Source organism: Cynoglossus semilaevis, chromosome 4 (assembly GCF_000523025.1).
Source record: "Cynoglossus semilaevis isolate Cse_v1.0 chromosome 4, Cse_v1.0, whole genome shotgun sequence".
NCBI lineage: Eukaryota > Metazoa > Chordata > Actinopteri > Pleuronectiformes > Cynoglossidae > Cynoglossus > Cynoglossus semilaevis.
The window spans coordinates 1,748,874-1,763,726 of record NC_024310.1 but is presented as its reverse complement, the minus strand read 5'-3'; the positions used below and the strand labels follow the sequence as shown (position 1 = coordinate 1,763,726).

General features: G+C 41.1%; 3 protein-coding genes across 5 annotated transcripts in view; all 3 read left to right on the top strand.

Moving 5' to 3' along the window:
- The window catches only part of LOC103377686 (transforming protein p68/c-ets-1-like), a 34,840-nt gene extending 34,724 nt beyond the window's left edge, over positions 1–116 (top strand). The window contains exon 9 of the mRNA XM_025055208.1: positions 32–116. Coding sequence (XP_024910976.1) covers positions 32–116 — 85 coding nt within the window. The remainder of the gene's footprint in view (positions 1–31) is intronic.
- Positions 14–10,033, top strand: LOC103377680 (protein c-ets-1-B). Of its 3 annotated transcripts, none has more exons than XM_008308570.3 (6): positions 14–232; positions 482–559; positions 923–1,099; positions 2,190–2,450; positions 5,068–5,186; positions 5,370–10,033. In XM_008308570.3, the coding sequence occupies exons 1-6, from the start codon at positions 151–153 to the stop codon at positions 5,583–5,585; spliced, it is 933 nt and encodes a 310-aa protein (XP_008306792.1). In that variant the 5' UTR covers positions 14–150; the 3' UTR covers positions 5,586–10,033. The 3 variants fall into 3 exon arrangements, with proteins under 3 accessions (XP_008306792.1, XP_008306791.1, XP_024910611.1); XM_008308569.3 differs by having other exon boundaries at positions 905–1,099; XM_025054843.1 differs by having other exon boundaries at positions 857–1,099.
- Positions 10,034–12,538: 2,505 nt separating this feature from the next.
- The window catches only part of sacs (sacsin molecular chaperone), a 16,406-nt gene continuing 14,091 nt past the window's right edge, over positions 12,539–14,853 (top strand). The window contains exons 1-3 of the mRNA XM_025055199.1: positions 12,539–12,584; positions 12,742–12,805; positions 13,258–13,385. Of these exons, the coding sequence (XP_024910967.1) occupies positions 12,539–12,584; positions 12,742–12,805; positions 13,258–13,385 (238 nt within the window). The remainder of the gene's footprint in view (positions 12,585–12,741; positions 12,806–13,257; positions 13,386–14,853) is intronic.

The following is a 14,853-nucleotide window of genomic DNA, read 5'->3' as shown; positions in this document are numbered from 1 at the left end:
TCAGCTCACTCAGAGGTTTTCATCCTCTCAGATCCCAGACAGTGGACAGAAAACCACGTGGTCGAGTGGCTAACGTGGACAGTGAACGAGTTCAGTCTAAAGAACGTGGACTTTGACAAGTTCTGCATTAACGGAGCCAGTTTGTGTGCCATGGGCAAAGACCGCTTCCTGGACCTGGCACCGGACTTTGTGGGCGACATCCTCTGGGAACATTTAGAGATGCTCCAGAAAGGTAAAAGGCCGCACTCATTATCAGAGCAGATGACTTCAGACAGAAAACAGAGGCTAAAATGTTGCCGTTAAATCACATGTTACGAAGGAAAAAACCCTCCTCCATTCATACCAAACAGAGTGATAGAACTGTCAAACCGGAAAAGCCGTTTAGCTCAGGTCATTAATTTTTGATCATGATGGATGCAGTTACATGATACATGAAATCAATGACGAGGTCACTGACGCTCTCTATCTATTTTTCATGAAGAGGATACAAAGCATTATCCCATCAATGGATTGACCTCCAACTTCCAGGAATCTCGTTATACCTCAGACTACTTTGGCAGTAAGTACTCCCTCACTCACACCCTATGTGAATCATTTACGTTATCACGATAGGCTTTTACATGACTAAAATGTGAATGGACTTAGGGGGGTGTGGTAGAGGGGGTCAGGAAGGTCACTGCATATTTCAGTGTGTAAAAAAAACAAAAACAAATCTGAAAAATTCCTTTCAGTCACTTAGAGTCAAGTCTTACTTAGCATCTGACACAGGAGGGATACGAACAGCGCTCTGCTTGAGTTTGATCTGTTCCTCCTGTGCTCCTGCTCCATGCTTACTGTCTGCACTTCATGTCTTCAGGCTACGGTGTTGAGCATGCTCAGTGTGTCCCTCCTTCTGAATACTCAGAGCCTGGTTTCATCACAGAATCCTACCAGACCCTGCATCCCATCAGCTCAGAGGAACTGCTGACACTCAAGTATGAGAGTGACTACCCTGCTGTCATCCTGCGGGACACGCCCCTCAACCCCCTGCAGGGGGACTACTTCACTGTCAAGCAGGAGGTGGTGTCCCCGGACAACATGTGTGTGGGACGCATCAGAGGTGAGACAGACGTTCACAGGACATTAGAACTGATTTTCTCAGGCATGTGCGACTGAATGTTTTTCAACGTTTATTGTGCATCGAGGTGTGATGACGGCTCTGTGGCTGTACATACGTGAACGTTACAGCGCTGAAGGACCAGCCCTTCGTTGGTTTGTGGTTCGTGCAGACCTGCTTCATGCAGTCTCGGTGGCGTAAAGAGGAGAAAAAAAACCCAAATGTGTTGTTTATGTCAAAGTGATACTTGAACCGTAGCCACAGTGTCTTCACCCCCTTTTTTTTTTCGTCGCCTATTCTTTATGTAAAACAGCTCAAGTGGTGTAACCTTCATGATTTTTTTGTTCTCTGGTTTCTTGGCCTCTTTTCTTCAACTCCACTTTGAGGTTCCTGGTAAGAAGATCAAGGCGTCATCTTCAGTTAGCGAGAACTGAGTTTTCTCATTAAACTGTTTGTCTTTCAGCATTCACTGGCTCGTTTCCCACTGATAGTTTACAGAGGAATTAGGAGCAGCGTTTACATTCACAGTCACAAAACGAGCATTTTCATCTCACTAACCCTCAGCTGGATACATAAATAGCATGTGCTGAGTGCATTATACAAGCCCCCTAAAGGTGGTAGGGCATTTTCCTGCAAGGCATGAGGCCCAGCGACCACGCATCACACATACCAACTATTGGGGCGTTATGTTATAAGAGCGTTACGCTCTCCTAACGTGGGAAAGTATTTGCTAACACAACTGCTGTCCACATGTGGTCTCAATTTCACTGCACTGGGAGGATTCTTGCGTCGGTGCAGGCACTGCGTTCGCTGTCATCTGTTAATGACTCACCATTAACAGACTCCTCTTATCTTTCCCCGGGCCCAAAATAGAAAGACAATTGCGCGGCTCCTCCATTAAAAGTGAATTTGAGCTGTGTTTTCGCGAGTGAAATCATCCCTGACATCGACGCAGAATGAGATGTGGCAGAGTCGCGCTCCGGCGTGGCACCTTACGCAATTAGCACATTTCTCCCCTCTCTTCTCTCACACACACACACTCTGTTTCTTCTTCCTAACTCACACACACACTCTGTTTCTTCTTCCTCCTCAGGTAAACTGGGGGGCCAGGACTCCTTCGAGAGCATCGAGAGCTTTGACAGCTGCGACAGATTAACCCAGTCGTGGAACAGCCAGTCTTCGTTCAGCAGCCTGCAGCGGGTACCGTCCTACGACAGCTTTGACTCAGAAGACTATCCCAACGCCTTGCACAGCCACAAGCCCAAGGGCACTTTCAAAGACTACGTGAGGGAGCGCTCAGACCTCAGCAAGGACAAACCTGTCATCCCCGCAGCGGCGCTGGCAGGATACACAGGTAAGAAATAAAAATGTACTGTTCAAGTGATGCCGCTAGTCCGACCTGAGGTAGAGCTGCTGCGGATGATACAGAACCACTGTCCCAGAGGAACCACAGATCCCTAATGGCACGGTTACAAAGACTCACACTATAAAATGTCCAATTGTTGGACGAATAACGGACTCAATAATAATAATAATAATAATAATAATAATTTGTCCCCCTGTCCTGTTGTGCTGCACGTACCAGGGCCAGGAAATGTAGAAATTGTTGTAGTTTTTGCTTAACAAACCACAGCCCTGCTAGGATTTTTTTATTAACCCACTGGACCACAGGCTGCACCAAACAGAAACACAGAAATAACACGTTTAAACCCAACACGAATATATAAAAAATAATCAGCTAATAAATAACATTCTATCATGATAATGAATATGTTATATATAAAAAAATATATATATATATATATAAGATGTAAATGTCCTTCACACTTGTGTGGTCATTGAAGACAAAGGAGGAAGGACAAAAAAAAAACATGCACACAGCAACAAATAAAACTGATTAAATTGACACCTCTCTCTCTCTCTCTCTCTCTCTCCATCTTCTCACTTTTATTTGAACCTGTTTTCAAGTACCATCTTCATCTAAAACGAGTTTTTTTTTAGGTCAATATGAGCTCGTTGCTAAAAACACAAAACTGCTGTCTGCCTCTGCACATTACACACACAGAGTTAGATTATCATCTTCATCTCACCAAACATCTATGTTCTCATTCAGACTGCGCTGTCTGTGCACTCAGATCAGGAGATATCGGCACGCTCTTCTTCTTCTTCAGCAAATGCACTATTTTAACTTTTCTTATCATTTGCTTTTAGTAAAATGCGAACACAGACTTTAAGGCAGGTAAACATTTAATTTCGTGAGAGCATTTGCACAAAAGACACAGACCAGCTCTTTCTACCATAATGTAGAGATACATAACTTTTTACTAGATTATAGTCATGTGTCTGCAGGGTCACCAGTGTCATGATTCAGGGGATTTTTTAATCATTTTTTTTATTTATTCTTTCTCAGCAAATACAGGGGAAAATCCAAGATAAATTCAATTTTCACTAACAATGCACAGACGAGGTCGCTGCAGGCTGTGTACCAGTCGGTATCCAGGGGTTAGTTGTTGGTTTTGTTATTGCTTATTAGAAAAAAAATTTGTTTTTTTCAAAAAAATAAATAAATGGAAAAACATTTATAAAACTGTTCAGCTCAGCCTCTCGGTCAACGTCTGTCAGATAACGCTTGTAGTGAGGGTAGATATTTGAGAGATAAGTGAAGCTCAAAGTTTCATTGCTGGGGGGGGATGGGGGGATGAGGGGTCGGGGGTGAGGGGGGTTTATCCTCACTTCTTTTTATACTAACTTCACCATAACGTCATTGTTTTATAAATATCTTCAAAAAAACAAGAAACATAAAAAAAAAAAAGTCAAATCTACAGATTTCATCAGCGATGCAGTCGTCGCCCGTGTCTCGCTTTTAGCCTCATATTCCCCGAGACTCATTTATCATGCCATGGCACAAACGCTTAACGCTACTGTGAATGTGAAACCCTGCCCTGCTCCAACCCCCTTTCTGCCTTTGCATGCTGCTTCAATGAGGCCCATTGTGCGTGGAGACTTGAAACATATTTTTGGAAACTTTTTTTCACTTCTTCATTGTCAAAGGGTCTCTCGCCCACATTCTGCCGTGAGAGCACAGAGTAAACGGGCGCTCTACTGCCCTTATGTGGGCCTGCTGTTACAGTGGTAGATTTTTTTTTTTTTTTTTTTGTAAAGCACATTTAAAAGAGACAGCCACTTATTTTCCAAAGTTGGAGCGGCTGTTGTCGTGCACCTTCTCCGCTCCTCACAGGAGAGGAGCCCGCGCCTGTGAGCCACGTTCGAGTTTTCAACCCACACATCTGTTTACCGGAGCGCGGTTTGTGTTGTATAAGGGTACATTTGGGTTTTGTTTTTTTTTTGAGAGACATAAGTTCTACATCGCTACACTTTTGGTGATGCGGTGTGTGCTGCAAAGGCAGGTGTGATTTCAACATGGGAGACTCGAAGGTGCTGGGGTTCGTGCGTTTGCAGAGAAACCACAAGATCAAAGTGCATTTCTGTGAATCTAGTTCAGAGACGACAGCCAAGCTGTAGGTGCTGCATGTCACCTTTTTTTTTCCATTGTCTGTAATTGACTGATGTAACATCACAGAGCTCCGTTGACTTACGTTATATCATAAATGTATTTCTCTTCATTCACGTCTCTGATAACTCGTCCTCGGACCCAGTCCTGGAGGCAACTCTATTTTAAACCAGTGATGTCATCGGTGTGGAACTCTGACTGTAGAGTCAAATAATGCACAAGGCACATGGCAGACAGGGGGGAATGCATAATGAATGAAGCTGTTGTGCATTAGGAGACGTTTGGTTCCGCTGGTCAGCTTCAGTCTGCCCCGAACCATGAGCTCTACGTTCCCCGTCTTTGAATATCGCAGAGAGTACTTGCCGTAAACATTTGACATTTTCAGTCTAATTTTTGTTTTGATTTTTTCTTCCTCGTCCTCTCCGTCCTCGTGTCCCTTCCTTCCCCATCTGTTCCTCAGGCAGTGGCCCCATCCAGCTGTGGCAGTTTCTCCTGGAGCTGCTGACCGACAAGTCTTGCCAGTCCTTCATCAGCTGGACAGGCGACGGCTGGGAGTTCAAGCTCTCTGACCCAGATGAGGTGAGGGGTCGTGACATCACTACCCTCTGGCACACTTGCTGGGAGGTCCTAAGTAGCAAACCAGATGAAGTAGACGTCTTCTTTAAACACTGTCCACATGCCCTGTTAGCCTGTGTTGATTTATTTAGTTCAATTTGAAGTGAATTTTTTTGCACTTTTGAAATATTTTCTGAAATATTTCAGGTTGCCCGAAGGTGGGGCAAGAGGAAAAACAAGCCCAAAATGAACTATGAGAAGCTGAGCCGCGGCCTGCGTTACTACTACGACAAAAACATCATCCACAAGACGTCGGGAAAACGCTACGTCTACCGCTTTGTCTGTGACTTAAAAAGCCTGCTGGGATACACGCCCGAGGAGCTGCACGCCATGTTGGACGTAAAGCCTGACACGGACGAGTGAAGGCAGAGATGAAAAAAAAGAGAGAGAGAGAGACAAACATTAAAGGAGCCACATGGACTGAGGCTCATAAAGTGGTCTTAAGTATTTGATAACTTTGGTAAACCATTTCTTTTTGGGACCAAAACGTTTTAACGACTGACTGTGGTCTACGTCAACTTTGAGCCCTCGTCCTTTAGACCATGTTTAGAAAAGAAGGCACAGCCCCACAAGCATGTGTTCATACTTTGAGATGTGTACGTGAGCGTGCTTATGTGTGATAAATACCAGTATTATTTAGCAGCTCGAGGTAGATTGAGCACCTTTGGGTAGTTTTTTTTAAGGTTCCATTTGGCCTATGTAGCACAGAGGCAGGTAGAGAGGACCGAGGCCGAGAGAAATCATCAAATAACAACAAAAAAAAAGTCATATTAGGGATGAACAGAGAGCAGGTGCAAAGTAAAGCTCAAGGTGGTTGCCAAAAAGTGGACGAACCCAGGTGATTTTTTTTTTTGTATTCACAAGATGAAAAGTCGTCGACTGTTTTCAGCTGGGACCAAAAAGTGTTAATTTTATACAGTGTGTAACTTTTAGTTTTAAAGTCTATTGTTTGTGCCAGTATTGTTTTACTGATGTAGGGAAAAAAAAAAAAAAACATCTGGGGAAAATTTGAAAAAAAAAAAAAAAAGAATTACAGGGAAACTAATGAATGACCCCGCCGACCTCCCCACCCCTCCCCCATCATAGCCTGGTGTAAATGTGCTGATTCGTTATCACACAACACTATAGACACTGGCCCTGCGTTTTCTTAGGCAGGGAGGACCTGTGAGATGAGTCACAACTAGAGCCTCTGACACACGAACAACCGAAAGCAGCCGTTGCATTTGAAACCGACGTTTCGTTTCGTACATACACAAATGCCTCCTCGTTCGACACGTGAATTGCGACTGAAAGCCGTTGTGTTTTGCATACAGCAGAAGTATTAGCAAACTGTTGACAATCTAGGTGGGAAGAGTCGGGAGTGTGACTTAGTTTTTAATAACGTGCAGATGACACGCACACCCTCTGTCCGTTCACTGTCCGCCGTCGTTGTTGCTTTAAAAGTGTTTGTTCCATAAAAGATCGTGAGTGAAGTAGTGTGAAAAGTGTGGGGAGGGAGGAAAATGTTGACTGGAGGATAGTAAAGATGGAAGTTGATTGGTTGGAATCTGTGGATCCCACAGATGATGGTCGCTGGTAGAGTCTGATGGAAAGTGAAACGTTGAAAGTTGGCACCGTTGCGTGTGGCGTTAGCTGTTTGTACAGAGAGACTCCTGCATAAATGTCCGAAGCTGCTGTTGCTGAATTTCAAAAACGAAGCAGTGAGAGACATCAGTGTTTGATTTGTTGGTTATGCATCACTTTTCTTTGGACAAAATCACCAAAAAAAGTTCATGGCGAGAAGGTGTCGTGAATTCGTGTTGTTTTATTTTTTTTTATGTTTTGTGTAGCTTGTAATTCACTGGTAATTGGCAGGATTTTCTTCCCATTGGTGGGAGCGGTGGCCAAACACAGGCCTGATGGGAAATGCCAAAGTAAAAAAAAAATCATCTTTCGAGGACCATGTTATTGTTTACAGTGGCTGAATGAGAACTTTGCTTGGATGAATATAGCTTTCTGCCATAAGTCTATTTTTACAGATTATATTTCATAATGTTTTATTCTGGAGACCCAGAGTCACATAAATAAGCCAGAGACAAAGCAGTAATAATAACCAAAACACGTGTGGGGTCTTTGACCGAGGGTCTGATCCACAGCGACAGGGACCGTGAGCCTTTTATGCTTCATGGAAACGTGTTGGCTTTTCTGTTATCTGTTGTTGATTTTTTTCTTTTTTTTGGAAAGCAAACAGCTTTAAGATAAGGAGGAATACTTTCAGTGATCTGTGTTTTGTCCTCAGTGCAGAAAGAAGACACTGTGTTTGTCGGGGGAGTCTGAAACCTTACACCCAAAAAGGGACATTTTTACCATCGTTGAATTCTACCCACAGCTGCAAAAAACATTTAAATAATACTGCAGTAACTGGAGTTTTAAATACTACAGAATCCATTGGACAAAAAAGTCAAACTACTAAAACACAGACACATTCAGTACAGTTGAAGTTCTGTGACGTGTTCAAATCTTGTCACACTCTGTGTCTGCACTGATGCTAGAAATGCACACCAGAAAACAGCGACACTATGTTGTTCTGTTGTTAGCAAGCCAAAAAAAAAAAAAATCTGAAAAAATTGGGTTCCTTTTATTAGTAAAAAAAAAAATATCCGCCCTACATTTAGGAGTCACGGGTGAGTTGCAGACCCCTGTGACTGGAGGCATATTAGTTTTTTTTGTTTGTTTCTTTTTTCCCATCGTAGTTAAGCACTGAGTCTTATCCTTTCATCCACCCATGTCATCAGACACAAGGAAAATTCAGCAGATGAATCAGACATGAGCCTCACTGTACTTCTGTCCTTTTCTGCATGGTGGCGTCAAAGGGTTCCAAAACACTGTTTTTTTTTTCCTTTTTCGTTCGTCTGAGTTGACGATTTATGTCAAAGAGAGCTTTACAGATTTTTTTTTTTAGTATATGTGTAACAGTTGCCTCGGCCCTGGGAAATGAAATGCTTTTTTTCCCCCAAAGGTCATAAAAGTTAATGTGCTAAATCATTCTGTTACCTAAAGATATTAAAGTAATAGAAGTTATTTTGTCAGGATAATGTACTGTTGTTAGCTGTCAGAGATTACTGCAGGTCATATGTGTTATTGAATTGTAGTCAGGCACGTGTTCACACACCTATAGATTGTGGCAAATGCATATCTCAGAACGGATTCAGAAGGAAAAAAATGGTTTTTTTTTGTTTTTGTATATTTTATAGTGTCTGTATTTTTTTTAATGAGATCATTTTTTATTGTATTTAGTTCACAAACATTTGAATATTTTTCAATAATTTATATTTTATATAAGACAAAAGACGCAGACAGCTGGTGCTTTCCTGGGAATATAAAGGTAGAGCAAGACAAAAAAATGTAGCTACGTTTTCTTTTTATTGTTTACTTTTTTTTTTTTAAAAATCCAATTTTTTTTTCTTTTTATATATATAGAAACTCAAGCTGTCTGTGAGAGTTTAAAGGCTGATGCTGGCCCATCAATGATTTCTGCTGGAAAGGTTTTATAAACTGTAGCTTCTATTTCTAAAAATGTACTTAATGTACTTCAAAATGTTATAAAATATATGTGAAGAAAGATTTCATGGATTTGTCAGGTGGTTTTTTTAGGACTGAACACTTCTCCAAGAGGCATTTGTTTGAGAATGTCGTCTTTGTTGAGTTTTTCGGAGATGTCCATCGAGGACGTGTCTTTCGATGTTTTGTTAGTTTTGGATATATAAAAAAAAAAATCAGTGTTGGAGCGAAACGTGTTGCAAAACTTCAATTTTTTTAACTCTTTTCCGTTCAAGTTCAGTTAAAAAATCAGACGTTTGCACTGGAGGGAAACCTGATCATAAAACATCAACAGTTCAAACACCGGACGAAAACCTTTTAAAATTCCCTTGTATTTCCACATTTACTGACACATGCATTTGCTCTTCCCCGTACTGAAACATCTTACTTTAATTTAACAGCACTTTACTTCTCTCACATGTGATGCTAGGCTACACTGCGTTTCACACGAGGTGACGTCAAATCACAAACAGTACACAGGGGCCCATTCATGTGCTTGTAACTGCAGGCTCATATAAATTCCCGTGTACATAGAGAACGTACAGCGCCGTGGCCCGCTGCCCTGAGCTGCACAGCTGTTTGGCCCTGGTTCTGCAGGATGATTCTTCACGAAGTCTGAACCACAGCTCCGATCAAACAAGCTGTATATTTTTTATATCAATGAAAAGTGTATTTCAAATGTAGAGACCAAACAATGACTTCACTGCTTCGGGGCATCATACAGGGGGCAGATACATTTCTTTGTGAGAACTAAAAAAAAAAAAAATCCTCTTCTGTTAACCTAAGACCAGTGTTCTGACGCTGCTGCTGGTGTTCTTGGCAGTGGGTGCAGACTGAGGTTATCCAGGTGGTTTCTCTCCTGCTCCACCTCCTACGCTCTGACAGAGCTGATGATGCATACCAGACATGATGGTTTTTAAACACTGGTGCATGATCCAAAAAAACCCAAAAAAACGGAACCACTGCCATACCAGTTGTAAAGTCAAACCAGTGTAGAAATCAGTCTGATTCAGACGCACTTGATTTTCACACTGTCTTTGCTTTAAAAAAAAAAGTAGTAAAAGCAGACAAGGAAGGTGAGAATTGTCACAGATGGCAGTCACTAAAAGATGTCAAATACTTTCTCCGTCTCCGGGGGAGAAAAGTATCACCTGTCACCAGCAGCTTACGGCGCTTCTGACACCGAGGAACTGCTCATTTTTCAGATTCCGAAACCTAAATATTTATCCAAAGGGTCTCACCCAGTTACATCTGTCTCATGCAGGTCGTCTTAACATGGCTCTGGGCAACACAAGAGGCGGAGATTAAGGGATGTTAAAGAAAAGAAGGTCATGTCAGGGATATTGTTAATTACAGTGGAACCAAAAAAAAAAAAAATTACCTTGTATAATTTTGACTTTGTACTACGGTATCGCGACATCTAGTAAAAGTAAACTAAACGACATTATGAACTAATTCTACATACGAAAGGTTTGGCTTTAAAAATGTGGATTCTCGTTTTGAAGTTGGGATTAGCGCAGTTGCGAACGATCGCTGGTAGCTTTGTTTAGCTAGACGAGATCGTACAGAACATGCTCTTCTGCTCCTCACGCTGATTGGCTCATGCATCGTAGCCTCTATCAGCGTCTCCCCTTGTTCACTTCATATTGTGACGATGGGGGTAAAAAAATGTTTGTGTTGTGTTATAATGTTCTACCTTTTCTGACGGTTCGCGGGTGCCATGAACGCACCGTATTGTGGTGCACATGCGCAGTGTGTTCTCTTCCTCGTGTTTGAGGCGACTGGTTTAGTATAGGAAAGTGTCAACCCGCTAGTTCCAGGTGAGATAATAAACCACTTTCTGAATAATTAAAAGCTGCCTGAGTCTCAATCTGTCGCAGCGCTACAATATAATTGTGTGTGAAAAGGTAATTTAGCCTCGAGAGGGTTGATAACATCGTGGGGGAGGTTCCTAAAGGATACATATATATGTAAACAATATAATAACTATATCGCCTCTACTTCGCGATTTTTCCCTATTTTGCGGTTGGGTCTTGGAACGCAACTACCGCGATTTGAGAGGGATCACTGTATTCTAAAACGATACGATACGATGCGATACCATATCATGCTATGCGGTAGACTATTCTTGCGTCACAGCAGAAGGTTGGGCAACCTGGGCTTTAGAATTAGGTAGATTCATCTGATAGAAATGTTGCTAATGGATGTGACAGTAATTTTATCATTTCCAGGGCTTCGGAAAGTTCCATTAACAACAAAGTGGTATTTCTGTATGAAAAAAACAAACAAAAAACGTTGCAGCAGGTTGTTGCTAAATACAAGCTTTACCTACTAAACCACATCATGTTTAATATTTTCCTTGATCTTCTCACATGATGTCCAAATAAACTAATTGAGGCCAAAGCTGAGGCTCTTTTCATCCTCACTTGTAAAGCCTTCAGGGCCATCTGAAAGATAAAGATAGAATATTAGAGCATTTATCTTTTCCTCAGAATTAATGTCCTCTTCAAAGAAGGAAAATTCACTGTGACGCACGGCGGACCAGCTCACTGGTTCCATTACGCAGATGAGAAGTTGTGAAATGTGACTGATGTTTCCCCGGGGATCCTGACGTCTGGGACTAAGACGCAGTTACACGGGGAAGTGTTCATGTCTTACTGTCCTTCATGGTCAGCTGACTCCGGTCATCGTGGTCCTCAGAGCTGTCCAGGGACTACAGTCAGGTTTGAGGCAGCACATCTTCTCATGGAATTGTCTCCTGGTGATCGGGTCAGGGTTTGGAGCACCGTACACTGGGGACACACGGATGTGTCTAGACGGGTCATCGTGACTGTCTTTACTCCCACGTGGTCATTGCGTCGTCTCTGACTGTGTTCCGGCCTCATTATCTTTACCTGGAAATTCAAGATCGGCCTAAAAGAATAAAAAAATTGAGTTACAGTTTGATCAGTTCTCAAACCGGAACTTCCTGTTTTCACTTGCGACAAATACAAGTGATAGAAATGTTATTGGAAATACAGTGTTCCCTCTCTATATCGCGATTCTCCTTTCGCTTCCTCAGTACATCGTGATTTTTTTTTCGCACGGAATTTTCGCTATATCACAAAACATAGCAAAAAATAAACTAAAAGACATTATAAAATAATTATACATACAAAAGGTACATATACATACCGGTTTGCGGTGGGTCTTGGAACGCAGCTACCTCGATGGGAGAGGGATCACTGTACTACATTTTGACTGTTGTCATTTGTTTGTTTTTTTTTTTTGCTAATTTCTGTGTTAAACAGGAGGGAAATTTCCACTGGCGTTTAATGATGACATCACACACGGTGTCTGATGTTTCGACATTCCTAATTTCAGTGTGGACTGAAAGGTAAGCACCGACCAATGAGACGCAGAGTTTAATGTCCTCCCTGTTAATATAACGATGCTTTCTGACACTGAAAGAAAACGTCTCCTTCCTTTTTTTGAATCACTTGCTGTGGGATGAAGGTTTGTCACAGACTCCTCACCCTCTGCTCCTCACCCCCTGCTCCTCACCCCTCCTTGTTCAGTGAATTGTTGTGTCTGAGATTTGCTAAACCGTACGCCTTGGCAGGTGTGTTGACTGTGGAGGGCAGATCCGCGCCGTCCCCTGCTTTGCGATTTGCATTTTTATTGCTGTTGTTGATTCTCAGTTAATACACCATTGACTCCCAGAGCCACCCCTGGACCCCGCAGCATCACCGCCCGAAATGAGAGTTCCTGCCGGCCCCTGGATCTGCACTGGCCCAGACGCGGGTACCAGCTGACCTGGCATTCTGAGACGGAAATGGAGCGCTCTCTCATGTTAATGTGGACTTTCCATTAGGAGAGATGATTGATTTGTGCTGTGCTGTTGCTGTGAATAGGCAATAGAGTGGTACAATAAAAGAGTAACCGGGGGCTTTGTGTGCAGGTGAGGCCGCGCGTGAACCGGAGTGTGACCGCATCAAGGTGCTGATGAAGACGAAGGGGGAAAGGTGAGAACGGGGGTGATGGGGATGAAGATGAAGAAAGATGAGGGAAGAATTGGAAGGTTGAAGATTGGACGTGTGGGTTAGAGGGCAGGAAGGAAGAGCGGAGGTTTTGGAAATGTTAGAGAAAGACAAGACGAGTGGTGGGGGAATGAAAAGGCCGTAAATGATCTCGTCTGCATTGACTTCAACTATGGTTCTGTTGGTAATGCAGTCGAAAAAAGTTTTCTTCTTCACACTCACTGAACAAGTTCAAAGCCTTTTGTGAAGCCCATTCACAGACTCGTATAAACCTGTGAATAAGTCCATAAAGTGGGCACAAACAAAAAACACTGGAGTAGTTTTTCTTTAGGAATGACAGGAGAGATGAAGGCGCAGGGTTTTATTGGATTAAAACTGCATTTGGTTATTGTCCAGTTAAACAAGCAAATGTTTTTGCTTTTTTTTTTTTTTTACAGAGTGGACTGGGATTCAGCAACTTTCCCAGGACATCTGCTCCCGACGCCCACGTTTGAATGGCCATCCAATGAGAGGGCGTCTTCCATCCCTTACACCAGTGGGTGCTGCGTAGTCATTGGCTGTTCAGGTCAGTGTCCAGAAAGAGAAGCCTGAGCTCTGAGAATTTTCCGAAACATTTTTCTTCTCAGTGTTGGCCTTTGTTGCCAACATCTGCTTCCAATCAACATTAGTGAAAAGCCTGTTTCTTTTTCTCTCTGCTGTCTGGGTAACACACACACACACACACACACACACACACAGACACATTAACATTAACCACAGATAATTTTTTTTACTATAAGTTTCTTGTTTTGTCATATTATTTTATGTTCCAGTGACACTGAACATACATCATGTAATTGATCTGACGTGACAGGAGATCCCACAACTGGTTCACATGGTCACTTCATGACCATTGACTTTGAAGTGATCATGTGACTAAATGGTTATTAATCTTTATTCACCAGACAGATTAATTCGATCTGACTAAAATAATAAAAAAAGAAGCATAAATTAGCCAAAAAATAAAAAAGGGGCAATTTGTTCTGACATCATTCCATGTTCCATGGAGAAAATTATACAAAAAAGTAAACTAGCTCCTGTTAGTTTAATAAATACATTTCTTTTTACTGTTTTTTTAAAGCAACAAAAAAGAAAAATGACAGAAATTGTAAAAAAAAATACAAAATGCTGTATTTTTATGAGAAATGTGCAGAAAGTACAAAATAATACTAAACATTTTCAGCAAAATTTCTCAACATCTGACCATTATTGACATGCTAAATTCGGATTTTTTGAAAAAATCTAAAAAAAAATTCCAAAATTTTCCAAAATGTTTTATTTTGGTGAGAAACATGCAGAAAAGATAAAATGTTTGAAAACAAGAGATTCATCAAAATTTTGAAAATCTGACCAAAACTTAGGGTTTTACCGAAAAATTCCTAAGAAGATTTTTTTCTATTTTTTTCCAAAAAACTTTTTTTTTTCTAAAAATGTTTCAAGAAAACAACATTTTTATTAAAATTTTTTCAAAAAATATTTTTTTCTAAATAATTTTCAAAAGACAAGTTTTATACCAATAAGATCCTGAACAAATCTCCGAAAAAAAAGTTTCTCAAAAATGACTAAAAATGCACTAATTTGCCTTAAAAAACTTAACTATATTCATTTTTGTGGTTAAAATTTAGAAAAAATTAATTTTTTTGGTCGGCCAACTTTTGATCACAGTAATATACTATACCAATAAGATCCTGAACAAATCTCCGAAAAAACATTTTTCTCAAAAATGACTAAAAATGCACTAATTTGCCTTAAAAAACTTAACTATATTCATTTTTGTGGTTAAAATTTAGAAAAAATTAATTTTTTTGGTCGGCCAACTTTTGATCACAGTAATATACTATACCAATAAGATCCTGAACAAATCTCCGAAAAAACATTTTTCTCAAAAATGACTAAAAATGCACTCATTTGCCTTAAAATACTTAGCTATATCCATTTTTGTGGTTAAAATTGAAAAAAATTTTGAAACATTTTTGAAATATTCATATAAAATA